The sequence below is a fragment of the Rattus rattus genome, chromosome 8, assembly GCF_011064425.1.
Source record: "Rattus rattus isolate New Zealand chromosome 8, Rrattus_CSIRO_v1, whole genome shotgun sequence".
NCBI classification, from domain to species: Eukaryota; Metazoa; Chordata; class Mammalia; order Rodentia; family Muridae; genus Rattus; species Rattus rattus.
In genome coordinates, this window is record NC_046161.1 from 72,824,254 (window position 1) to 72,836,677 (window position 12,424).

General features: G+C 43.6%; 2 protein-coding genes across 2 annotated transcripts in view; both read right to left on the reverse strand.

Moving 5' to 3' along the window:
- Positions 1–2,029: 2,029 nt before the first annotated feature.
- LOC116906889 (sialin-like) lies at positions 2,030–9,137 on the reverse strand. The gene is made up of 4 exons (XM_032909802.1): positions 9,019–9,137; positions 7,523–7,681; positions 5,251–5,383; positions 2,030–2,215 (listed from the first exon to the last, which is right to left on the reverse strand). The coding sequence occupies exons 1-4, from the start codon at positions 9,103–9,105 to the stop codon at positions 2,064–2,066; spliced, it is 531 nt and encodes a 176-aa protein (XP_032765693.1). The 5' UTR covers positions 9,106–9,137; the 3' UTR covers positions 2,030–2,063.
- A 1,166-nt stretch (positions 9,138–10,303) lies between these two features.
- LOC116908215 (sialin-like) overlaps positions 10,304–12,424 on the reverse strand; it is a 17,569-nt gene continuing 15,448 nt past the window's right edge. The window contains exons 5-6 of the mRNA XM_032911490.1: positions 11,518–11,604; positions 10,304–10,331 (exon numbers count right to left, since the gene is read on the reverse strand). Of these exons, the coding sequence (XP_032767381.1) occupies positions 10,304–10,331; positions 11,518–11,604 (115 nt within the window). The remainder of the gene's footprint in view (positions 10,332–11,517; positions 11,605–12,424) is intronic.

Here is a 12,424-nt window from a genome sequence, read left to right on the forward strand (position 1 = left end):
GGTAGCCCAGGCTGGCCTTGACCTTTCTGTCATCCTCCTGGCTCGGCCTCCATGATGCTGGGATTATAGAAGTGTGCCACCAGACCTAGTAGGGTCTGCTTCAGGGTCTCTCTGAGAAGTGTGGGCAAGGGCTTGTCATGGTGTGCTCACTGATCAGAGGGGATTAACAGGAGTCAGAGGGCTCTGATATCTGGCTAGGTGCAGTAGGGGGTATTTGAAAGATTAAAAAAAACACTACTTCTCAATTCCTCCAAAAATAAATACATATCCATTACTTCTTATAAGTTAAGTACCCCGAGTCTTCTGAGGTAAGGTATTCAATCTAGTCCCTTCCTTTATCTTAGCTGGAAAAGAAAATCAGAGCTACATGGCTCAAAGAATGTTTCCAGAGAGGTAGATATAAAAACTTGTTTGGAGGGCCAGAGAGATGGCTCAGCAGTGAAAAGCACTGTCTGCTCTTCCAGAGGTCCTGAGTTCAATTCCCAGAAACCACAGGGTGGCTCACAACCATCTGTAATGGGATCTGGTGCCCTCTTCTGGTGTGTCTGAAAAAAACTAAAGGTTAATATGTATAAAAAAAAAATTTTTTTTTTTTTTTTCCTTTTCTTTTTTTTTTTTCGGAGCTGGGGATCGAACCCAGGGCCTTGCGCTTCCCTAGGCAAGCGCTCTAACCACTGAGCCAAAACCCAAATAAATAAATCTTAAAAAAAAAAAAAAACTTCGTTTGGGCTTAAAGTAAGAATTTTAGGTCTAGATTATAGATTTAGCATTTGTTAGCTGTGTGGCATGAGCTAAGCTACCTGATTTCTCTGAACTTGAGTTTCTATAAAGTAAGTGTTACCCCACTGAACCTTACCGGCTTCCCTCACTGAACCCCTGAGGGCAAAAAAGAGAATGTTTATGTAAGAGACTGGTAAGCAACCAAGTGCTGGACACCTGTGTTTACATGCAGATAATGTGCAAAGTGTCAACTGGGCAAGTCAGCGTCTCTACTCTTTTTTTTTTTTTTCTCTTTTTTGGAGCTGGGGACCGAACCCAGGGGCCTTTTTGCTTGCTTGAGCCAAATCCCCAACCCCGTCTCTACTCTTTTTAATGATTTTTTGTTTTGTTTCTTTTTGAGCCTGGGTCTCATATGGATGCAGCTGGCCTTGAACATCAGCCAAGGCTGGGCTGACCTTTTGTTCCTCCTGCTTTTATTTCCTCTATTATAAAGAAAAATTACATATATATTATTATATAAAATACATTATATTTTATATATTTATATTATATAACACATATTTATAAGTATATATTTTATACTTTATATATTAAGTATTATATATATATAGTATTTTTGCCCTCTAAGCCTCCATCTTACGGGCTTCATTTTTATTTGTTTGTTAATTTGATACATAGTCTCTTGTGTCCTAGACCGGTCCTGAACTTCTGATTCTTCTGTTTTCATCTTCCAAATTCTGGGATTATAGGTGTGCGTGCAGTGCTCAGTTTATGTGGTGCTGGCAACCAAATCCATAGCTTCGTGGATGCGAGGCCAGCATTCTACCAGAGTTCTTAGCTTTGCCTTTGACAAAGAGGACTTTATTACAAACCTGCCCAATTAGTGCCACCTGTGTCAAGCACGGTGGCAATTCCCGAGGATGGGTTATCACAGCGCCTATTCTAGCTAGTAGAGACCCAAGTCACGCTGTCGCTGCCGTGTGCCAGAGAGCCCCAAGGGTGGCAGAGGTGGTGGCAGTTCAGGGTTTGAAATTTTACTGGTTGTGTAAACGGAAATCTAGCAAAGAATTTGAAGTGATTCCTCTAGTAGTCAAATTCACGGAAAGAAGAAACGAGAACGGTGGCTGCCAGGATGTGGGAACGGGAAGTGTGGCACTAGCGCTGGTTTACGGGACACAGAATTCCAACTGGAGAGATTGCAGGTGCAATGGCTGCAAACGGTAGCGTGTACACCGACCTGCACTTAACAACGGCTCAAGTGGCAAGTTTTACGTTATCTATGTCTTACTATGACTTTAAGAAAAAAGACTGTAGCCATTCCCAGCACACCTCTGGGCTTGTACTCACGAAGGGGCGATATCCAGATGGTTGATGCTAAATCCAGAAGAGGCGAAGCCTCCCAGCGTCGTGGATATGGTTAGGAACGCAACAGCCAAAGAATAGTCACAGCCTATAAATCCAGCCGCGACTAGGAAAACTGCAGGGCCAACCATTCCTGGAGTTACAGAGGTGTAAGAGAAAAAGAAGCGCCATTTATGGTAGTTGCTGAATTTAAAACCCCGAACTGGACAGTGCTGCCACCTACTGTACAAACACTGAACTGCCTGGAAGACTAAAGTGTCTTCTCACTAGAGAGCCAGGCAGGAAACGGGATATAACTCATGTAATCAGAAAAGGAAATCCTCCCGGTGCTGTGCCCTTCAATCTGCATGTGATAGGAACTCAGTCTGCATCTACAGAGCTCACCACCAGGGACACAGAGACTGAAATCAGAGTGGAAGGGAGAAGCAACAGATGATACGGACTGTGACTAAAGGGCCTATCATTAAAATAAATAAATTATACAATGAACTCGATTGGGGGCTGGAGATGCCTCAGTGGCTAAGAGTGCTTCCTGCTCTTCCAGAGGACTCATGGGTGGTTGGGTGGCTCACAACCATCTGTCATCCCAGCTCCAGGATGGTCCGGTGGCTTTGGCAATGGTCCTGCATGCATGCACAAGAGCACACAGACAGACATACAAATCTTACAAAAATAATAAACTTTGTTGGATGTAGTTAGAAATCTGATCCATCTTGATTCTAGAAGTTGATAACAAAATGCATATTATTACACACAGCAGGTCCATGGGAGAAAAAAGATCAGATTGAACCCAAAGGGAAATCATTTCCTTTACAGATGATCAAAGTCAGAGTAGTAGCAACTCCTGGAGTGGGCTCAGCAGGTGTCTGAAGAATTTCCCTAGAATGGGTCTTTTCACCACAGTTTTAAGAAATGGGTGTTGTGGTTTGCCCTGGAGTTATCTGTACTTTGATGCTAATTCCACTGCCCAAGGACAGCTGCCTACTCATGTACTCAGGACTCACCAGAACCTTCTCCCCATTGAATCTGTAAAATACAGGTGAGGGGCAGGTACAGGATAGAAGGAGGCCTGTCATTGGAGGAGAAGGAAGGATGGGCAGGAGAGAAGTTAGAAGGAAGAGGAGGAGACTGGAACGGAAAGGAGGAAGAGACAGGAGGGAGAGAGAGAAGCCGTGGCAGGACAATATGGCAGGTGACATTAAGATTCCACTGTACCTTTACAGGTTGTTACAAATGTTCCTAAGGGATGGATGGTACTGGGTTTTGTATGTTTAGGTGGGCAATTATAGCTTACCAATTGGGTCAAAGGTTACTGTGTTGTGTGTTCTTTTATGTGTATATTTAAGTGTAAGGAAGTGTCGGGTGGCCGGTCTGGGTCGCCACAGAATTGGAATGCATGCTTCTGGCAAGATATCCAGCAGACATCTTGGGGCACTGGGCTGCTGGATCTAGAGCACGATAAAAGACAGCATTTTATTTTTTATATTATTACAACAATACATGGGTGTTTTACTTGTGTGTGTATGTCTGTGCATCACATGTCTGTCCAGTGCCTGTGGAGCTAGAGGAGGGCCTCAGATTCCATGGAACTGTAGTTACAGACAGTCGTAAGCTGCTGTGTGGGTTCTGGGAACTGAAGCTGTGTTCTCTGTAAGAGCAGTCAGTTCTCTTAATGGCTGAGCCATCTCTCTGGAGCCCCAAATTTGGTATTTTACTTACTTAGACAGACTCTTACTGTGTAGTTCTGGTGTTACAACTTATTATACAGAGCAGGCTGGCCTGTCATAGAGGCCTGCCTGGCTCTGCCTCCCAAGAACTGAATTAGGGGAATATACCCGGGCGTGCACTGATGAAATTTACTTAAAAGCGTGTTTTTATCATGTCTGTTCTGTGGCACTCCCTGGCACCTGGAGAGGCCAGACAAAGGTGTCAGGCGCTCTGTGGTGGGGTTCAGGCAGTGGGCGTGGTTGTGGGAGGCAAGTCAGGGTCCATCTGTGAACAAGGTAAAGGTTTATTCTCTTTTTGCTGCCTTCTTGCTCTCCCTCCGGCTTTTGGTACAGAGCCCTCATGCCTCTAGGATTTCTGGGTGACTAGGGATTGTCTTTGTTTGCTAATAAGATGACTGGTGACATGGGGACCAGTGGCCTTAGAGAGTGCATTTGTCCCAGTATTTTGAGACATCATCTGAGGGGCCCACCCTGGCCTCAAACTAGTTATGTACCAGAAGACCCTGAATCTCTGATGCTCCTGGCTCTACTCTCAAATGCCAGGATCTTAGGGATGTGTCACCAGGCCGGGATCTTAGGGATGTATCTGTCACCAGGCCTGGTTCTCAGTTTCTCTGTCTTTTTGAGATGGAGTCTCATTATGTTGCCCAGTCTGGCTGGAACTCCTGGCCTCAGGTTCCCCAGTATCGGGACTACAGTATGTGTGCACATTGTTGACTGGCTATCAAAAAGGTACCAGTCTCTGAGGGGGCGATGGTTGAATGGGCCTGAAGGTTGAGTGGACCGCAATGACCAATGATTTACGCAGTCCTGCTGGCATAATGAAGCCCCCTCAGAATCTCGAAAGGACAAGGTTTGGCTTGGGTGTCGTGGTCCAGGTCTGTAATCCCAGCTCTTGACAGTCGGAGCAGGGAGTGTGTGAGTTGAAGCCAAACCCAGGTAGCACAGCATGGAGAATCGGTCTTAGAAGCAAGCATCTACACTACCAACTAACCAAGTAACCATGCTTGTACCTTCAGTACTCAGGGCAGTGATAAGATCTAGGTGAGCTTCCCAGCAGCAGAACTCCTCCTGGTGCCATTTTTCTATCTGGCTATTTATCCCCTTGTAACATCCTCTATAACAAGTGAGTAGTCAGAAATAAAGTGTGTGCCCTGACTTCTGTGAGTGGGTCTAGCAAATGAGCGGAGCTGGAGGACAGGCCATGGGAGCCTAATTAATAGTTAGCCAGTTAAACGAGTAGGTCACAGCCTGGTTTATGTGACTAGCCTCTAAGGTGGAAGAGGCTAGTCTTGTGAGACTTAGCTGCTTCACCCAGCTTGTGTGCTGCAAAACTGGTTGCGTGTGGGGAAAGCTCCCATTTTTGTGATCAGAGGCAAAGGATTTAGAGTGCTATGTGGATGACTGAGAAACAAAACAAAAGTTGGCTCATCTCACTTACCTATGAGGGAAAAAATTCGCCGAACGCTTATGGTTGAGAAATTCCACTTGACTCTTAAATAATCAGCGGCTTGACCACAGACAATCATGCATAACCAACAGCCAAAATAGGGCAATGCAGATAAAAACCCGTTCTGGAAGGGGGAAGGAGATTCGGGATTAAGTATGGTAGAACATATGGGCTGCAGCCAACCCTGACCACTTGAACAACGCGCTGATGTCCATATGTCACACATATATGATTAGCATTTGCAGTGATCATGGGACAGCCTGACTCATCCCTGTAAGAGCCGGTCTCACAGGGAAACAGTGCAGCCTGCAGGTCTTCCTGAATGTTACCTTTTTTGTTTGTTTGTTTTGGTTTTTCAAGAGAAGGTTTCTCTGTGTAGCCCTGACTGTCTTGGACCTCACTCTGCAGACCAGGCTGGCCTCAAACTCACAGAGATCCATGTATCTCCTGAGTGCTGGGATTAAAGGAATACGCCACCACGCCTGCTACTTTAAAGGTTTTTTTGTTTGTTTTTACAAGTCAGTTTTACTTAATGCAGGACTATCCAACAAAAACATTGTTAGCCATTTATGATCTGAATTTGGTGTATGAATTAAATTATGGTATATATTAAAAGCCATGAGACATTTGTTTTGTAATAAATAAGGCAGTGGAATTACTCATGAGTAGCCTTTTTAAGATAAGCTATTAGGTCTGCCCTTTCTCCCTTCTTAATTCCAGTGAAGATCATTTTTGTTCCAGGGATGTACTTTTTGGGATCCTCCAAATACTCCCTCAGGGTATTCTCTTCCCAGGTAATAACTTTGTTCTTGTTGGCGTCTGTATAAGAGACTCCAGCAGCCTGACCTGTCTTTTGCCCAAACGGACCATGGAGATTTGGTCCAGTCTCATGCTTGCCTCTCTTTTCACAGTGTGACACACTTCTGAACAAAAATCTTCTTGCCTTTCTCAACATCACCCACTTTAAATTCGCTTTGGGCTGGTCAACACCACAAACATTCAGACTCTTATATAGACGTCCTTCTCTCTAGTCCAAGGACACGCTGGCCAGTGCCTATGTACCCGTGTCAGCACTTTAAAGTTTTTTTTTTTTAAGATTTATTTATTTATTTAATTTATATGTACACTGTAGCTGTCTTCAGACACACCAGAAAAGGGCATCGGATCCCACTGCAGATGGTTGTGAGCCACCATGTGGTTGCTGGGATTTGAATTCAGGACCTCTGAAAGAGTAGTCAGTGCTCTCAACTACTGAGCCATCTCTCCAGCCCACTTTAAAGTTTTAAAATACAATCTTGCACGTTTCTCAGCCCTATTCTCTAAGCCCTTCTCTAAGCCCTGTTGTGAGCAAAGGCCATCTCATGAGTTTCATGTTGATTTTTAAGGAAAAGGTCAGTTTGAACTGTGCTTTTATGCAGCTACAGATTTATTTTCAAACCCTAGTCCCATAGAGTCTCAGGGTCTGTGTCTGTCTGTTTCTCTTTCTTGCACATGCGCGCACAAACACACACACACACACACACATACACAAAACACATGTGTGGTAGGAGAAAACTTAGTATAGCAAGCCGGGCCCCGCTGGCCTGCTGGGTTTCTGTGAGTTCAAGGCTAGCATGGTCTATGGAGTGAGTTCCTGGACAGCCAGAGAAACCCGGTCTTAAAAAATAAACAATGAACAACAACAACAACAAAACAAACAACAGGAAAACCAAAAAAATTAGCCCAGCAGAACACGAACACAAGTGTCTCAGTTAGGGTCAGCATCGTTGTGACGCAGCACCATGACCAGAAGCAGCTTGGGGAGGAAAGGGTGTTTTTAGTTACATATCATAAACCACAGTCCACTCAGGGAAGCTCAGGTAGGAAAAAGCGGATGGGAACCTGCAAGCAGGAGCTGATGCAGAGGCCATGGAGGGATGCTGCTTACTGGCTTGCTCCCCATGGGTTGCTCAGCCTGCTTTTTTATAGAACACAGGCCCACCATCCCCAGATGGCCCCAGTCACACTGGCTGGTCCCTCCCCGCATCAATCACTAGAACACACACCCACAGGCTCCCCTACCCTGCTCTTGGGAGGCAGTTTCTCAGTGGAGGCTCGCCTCTCAAATGACTTAACTTGTCAAAGCAGACCTAAAATAAGCCAGCACAGAAGAAATGACAGAATTGATAAAGGAGAAAAAAGAAGTGTGTGTGTGTGTGTGTGTGTGTGTGTGTGTGTGTGTGTCTGAAATACAATCTATAGCAGACAGTTATTTTTCTCTTACCTCTTGAACATTGAACCTTAGGATTTCTTTCATATATGTAGGCAACAACGTCAATAGAGTGTAAAAGGTCCAGTTGTAGGAAAAATGTGCTACTACAATTGCCCAAAGTGGCAGTGACTTCAAGATGGACACCCATGGCACTACCTTCTGTGAAGAAAGCTGAAGGAAACAGGCCAAATTAGGAGACGATACAGCTCTGTTAACACTTAACCACACGTCATCGGCTAAAACTCAGCCTAGCACACAACACCAAGTTTAGTTGTGCATTCTAGATCTGAAAATGAACTGTGTGAAATGTTAAGTAGTAAAACAATTAACCGATTTTAGTTGTTTCGTTAAACATATTAACTAGAGAATCTACAACTGATCAGAGGAGCATAAGTGTAGTAGAGACACGAATGTCACCAAGCTCCTTGTGTCCCGGCCGCTTTAAACATCAATGCCTCTGGAGAATGCTGTCATTATCACAGCTGGAGGCTGGCATGAGGGGAAGTGAAGAGACTGGAAGGTCTTACTAGGATCTGTTTTTCATGATCCAGTCTTCACTATATTAAAATGGTTTATAGGGGCTGGGCAAGCTGGGTGTGGTGCCACATCTGTAGCCTCAGCTGGAGGGTGACGTGAGCTCAGACTTTGAGGCTAGCCTGGGCAGTATCACATCTCAGCGAAGGGAACAGGAACAGAGAGTGGAAACCAGGTGAGGGTTTTCTATGCAGCCACGTGATGTGGCCTACAGAGCAGGGGAAGTGGAGAAGAACTGGGTCTAAGAAAGCCATATGATGAGGTAGGAGAAAAGGTTTAGCTGATGAGAGCGCACACTTCTCTTGCAGAGGACCAGAGTTTGGTCCCCAGAATGCACAATGGCTTATACCTTCTGTAACTCCTGGGGCCTGACACCTATGGTCTTGGAGGGCAACTCCATTCCCATGCACATATTGACGCACAAATATACATAATTTAGAAATATAAAAATAATTCTTTTTTTTTTTTTTTTTTTTGGGGGGCTGGGGGACCGAACCCAGGACCTTAGCTTCTAGGCAAGCGCTCTACCACTGAGCCAAATCCCCAACCCCTAAAAATAATTCTTAAACTAAAAAGACATGAGGATTTCTACTTATACTCATTTCAACTCTAAAACAGATGTTAAACTACTAATATTTAATAGATAGGTTGGCCTGGAGTATGGTGGTTAGTCACATTCAGTAGATTTCCCCGATTCAAGGGGTTAATAGCGGCACCCTCCCTGCCTGTCTGTCCTCAGTTGCTATCTGACTACTCAGATGGACTCCTTGGTGCTCATGCTCTCACTGAGCCACACCCCTAGCTCCTAGCATGATCTGGAGAAGAAATTAGTTTTAGTTCAGAAAGAACTGCACTTCCTCAGCCAGTATTTTAGATACTTCAATTGTTCATCCTAATTTGCTTAGACACAAACAACAGCAAGATCTAGTTGGAAAACTGTTATATCAACCTTTAATATGTGTCAAAGTCCATACCTGATTTTTTAATGATGAAACAATGTATTCCTTTTCATAGTGGGAGATCGTCTTGTGAGTTTCTGGTGTATCACTGACTATCCACATCCATAAAATAAACCAGACAATTCCAACTAAACCTTAAACCAGAAAGATAACAGTTAAGTACAGTTTGCATGTATCAGCAGCATTCTGTACACATCTTGAAAAGACTACGTATTTGTAAATGTGATGTAAATTAGACTTAATTTCAAGCTTCAGCCCTTCAGTGGAATAGTGACTAGTAATCTGTGCATTTAGGGGAATGATTTGAGACAGGGTTTGCTAGGTAGTTCTGGCTGATGAAGTATTCAGTATGAAGCGCAGGCTGAACCTGAGGCAATTCTCCCGCTTCCCCTGCTGGGAATGTGGCATGTCTGTCCTTGCACGGCCTCCAATACTCTAATGAAATGAACTGAAGACTTAGCCAGTCAGGGTTTGCAGACAGACAGACAGACTTATCAGGGTCTACAGGTTTTTGATTGTTCTACATCTTTCTGTCTTAGTATCTCAGTCTCCCAAGGGCCACCATGGCCATCTTGGTCATCTTGGCTCAGAACAAAAATTTTTTTTCTCCATCTTTATTAAATTGGGTATTTCTTATTCACATTTCGATTGTTATTCCCTTTCCTGGTTTCCAGGCCAACATCCCCCTAGCCCCTCCCTCTCCCCTTCTATCTGCGTGTTCCCCTCCCCATCCTTCCCCCATTACCACCTTCCCCCCAACAATCCTGTTCACAGAACAAATTTTTAATACTCATTTCACTGTGCTAATATAATTAATTCCAGAACATATTTTATAACAACAAAAACAAAAGGAAATCTGTGACATTAATAGCTAGTCCTAATTCCTATCTCTTCCCATGCCGTGACATTAAATTTACATTTTTGTTCCCAATGGATTGTCTATTGTGGACAAGAAAGATCTCTTAAGAACGAATTTATAGCTGGGAGGCAGTGGCATACTTCTTTAATCCTGGCACCCAGGGGACAGAGGTAGATCTCTGTTAGTCTGAGGCCAGCCTGGTCTACATAGCAAGTTTCAGAGCAGCCAGGGCTACAGAACAAAAACCCTGTCTCAAAACCAAACCAAACCATACCAAACCAAACCAAACCAAACCAACAAAATGAAGGAACCCATTTCTATAGCATCTATATCTATATATACATATTTCCAGATGTTTGTTTCTTTCATTTTGAAGGTCCATTTTCTGTAGAAAATACTTATAAAAATATAATTTATTAAGAATATGTATGATCCTGATAATCAATTTAAGACATGAAATGCCTTCATACTAAAAGAACAGAAATAGATTAATCTCCTCAGGGGATAGAACATGCTTTATTTTTCTTAAGAGACAGTATTTTCAATATCCACATTTTCATAACCTTCAGATATGAACTTGTTACAGTGTGACACTAAAGGCCAGGACTCAACAGCAATTTCTAGAAAGCACGTTCCAGAGCTAACAGGTTAAACTACTGGGCTGAGAGCCTGTCAGCTGTAAAACCTGGGAAATGGGGTTGGGGATTTAGCTCAGTGATGAGCGCTTGCCTAGCAAGTGCAAGGCCCTGGGTCAGTCTCCAGCTCCGGGGAAAAAAAAAAAACAAAAAAAAAACCTGGGAAAAGGAGTTTTCTGTGTTTTAGCTATGATTCTTTCAGTGAGAGTAGGGTTTAGGGCTGTTTTTTTTCTGTTGTTTTTGTTTAGTTTTTTTCTTAAAAAAGATTTATTCATTTAATGTATATGAGTACACTGTAGCTGTCTTCAGACACACCGGAAGAGGGCATCAGATCTCATTACAGATGGTTGTGAGTCACCATGTGGCTGGCCTTCAGCGTCACACTGTGACAAGTTTCTCTCTGGAGGTTATGAAAATACTTTCTCTTAAGCAAAATAGGGCGTGCTCTCTCCCCTGAGGAGATTATATATATTTAATTTAGGACCATTTGGAAGAGCAGTCAGTTCAGTCCTAGTTTTTTCTTTTTTACCTTTGGTTGTCCTGCAACTTGATCTATAAACCAGGCTGGCCTTAGACTCACAGATCCATCTGCTTCTGCCTCCTGAGTTTAAAGGCATGGGTCACTGCTGCCCATTCTAGAGAAGCACTTCAGCACTTCTTTTTTTTTTTTTTTAAAGATTTATTTATTTATCATATTTATATATGTATACTGTTGTTGTCCTCAGACACACCAGAAGAGGGCATCAGATCTCATTACAGATGGTTGTGAGCCATCATGTGGTTGCTGAGATTTGAAGATTTATTTATTTTTTATGTGAGTGCACGGTTGCTCTCTTCAGACACACCAGAAGAGGGCATCAGATCCCACTGCTTTGGTTGTGAGCCACCATATGGTTGCTGGGAATTGAACTCAGGACCTCTGGAAGAGCAGTCTGTGCTCTTAACCACTGAGCCATCTCTCCAGCCCCTACTATTACATCTTTAATTTATGGTATAATTTAGTTAAAGGTTAATACTTACCAAAAAGATAGAAGACATAAGTCCAATTCATATAGTAGCAAATTATCCCGGAAAGAGGAAGTGAGATTACTGTCCCAAGCTGTGCTCCTAGATCAACACAGAAGACTCTGTAAGCTTGGGGAAAGGTGAACACAGAAAAGGGCTACCATTTAAAGAGGACGGGAACAGAGGACACAGACCAGAAGGAACTACGGAATCAGAAGCAGCTACACATGAATAGACAGACCAGCACGCCCTGCAGGGGTCACGTTCTAGACAGTGTACAGCAAACACATACAGATTACAGTAGTTAGACTATGCAGACATCGAGGAATACAAGATGCTTCTGGTATGAGAGCCATGCACAGTGGTACGCTGTAATCCCAGCACTAGAGAGGCTGATGTAGGAGGCTAGGTGGGTATGGGCAGGCTTGTTGGAATAACAATGAGGCTTTCCCTTATTTTATATGTTATAAACAATTGTTTTATAAATAAAACAATACATTTAAACTATGCAAGACATTTTAGTTAAGTGCGATGGGAGCTAAGTGATCGTCTGTATATATGTTTCTCTCCCTTTTAGTTGGGACAGGATTATACTCTGTAGCCCGGTGGTCTCTCTCTTTTAGCTGGGACAGGATTGTACCCTGTGGCCCGGTGGCCTTGAACTCACTATGTAGCCCAGGCCTTCCTCAAATTTACCTGAGCTTTCCAGGTGCTGGGGTTACAGGCATGGACCACCCTGCTTGGCGAACTGATACTATTTATTTACTTTTAAGACTGGGTCTCCTGTGAGCCTAGGGTATCCCTGATCTCCATGTAGCTAAGGATGACCTTGAACTCCTAATCTTCCTGCCTCCCGTTCTGGAGTACTGGAACTGTGAGACACACTACACCGTAGTCTGGCTGAGACACTATTTCTGATCCG

Bases quoted from the DNA above. Each gene is read 5' to 3' on its own strand.
- LOC116906889 (XM_032909802.1), bottom strand. From the start codon at position 9,105: ATGTGGATAGTCAGTGATACACCAGAAACTCACAAGACGATCTCCCAC. The intron at 5,384-7,522 runs GTAAGAGAAAAA...TCCCCCTTCCAG, and splicing joins TAAGGTTCAATGTTCAAGAG to AACGGGTTTTTATCTGCATT. The intron at 2,216-5,250 runs GTAAGTGAGATG...CTGTAACTCCAG, and splicing joins GCGAATTTTTTCCCTCATAG to GAATGGTTGGCCCTGCAGTT.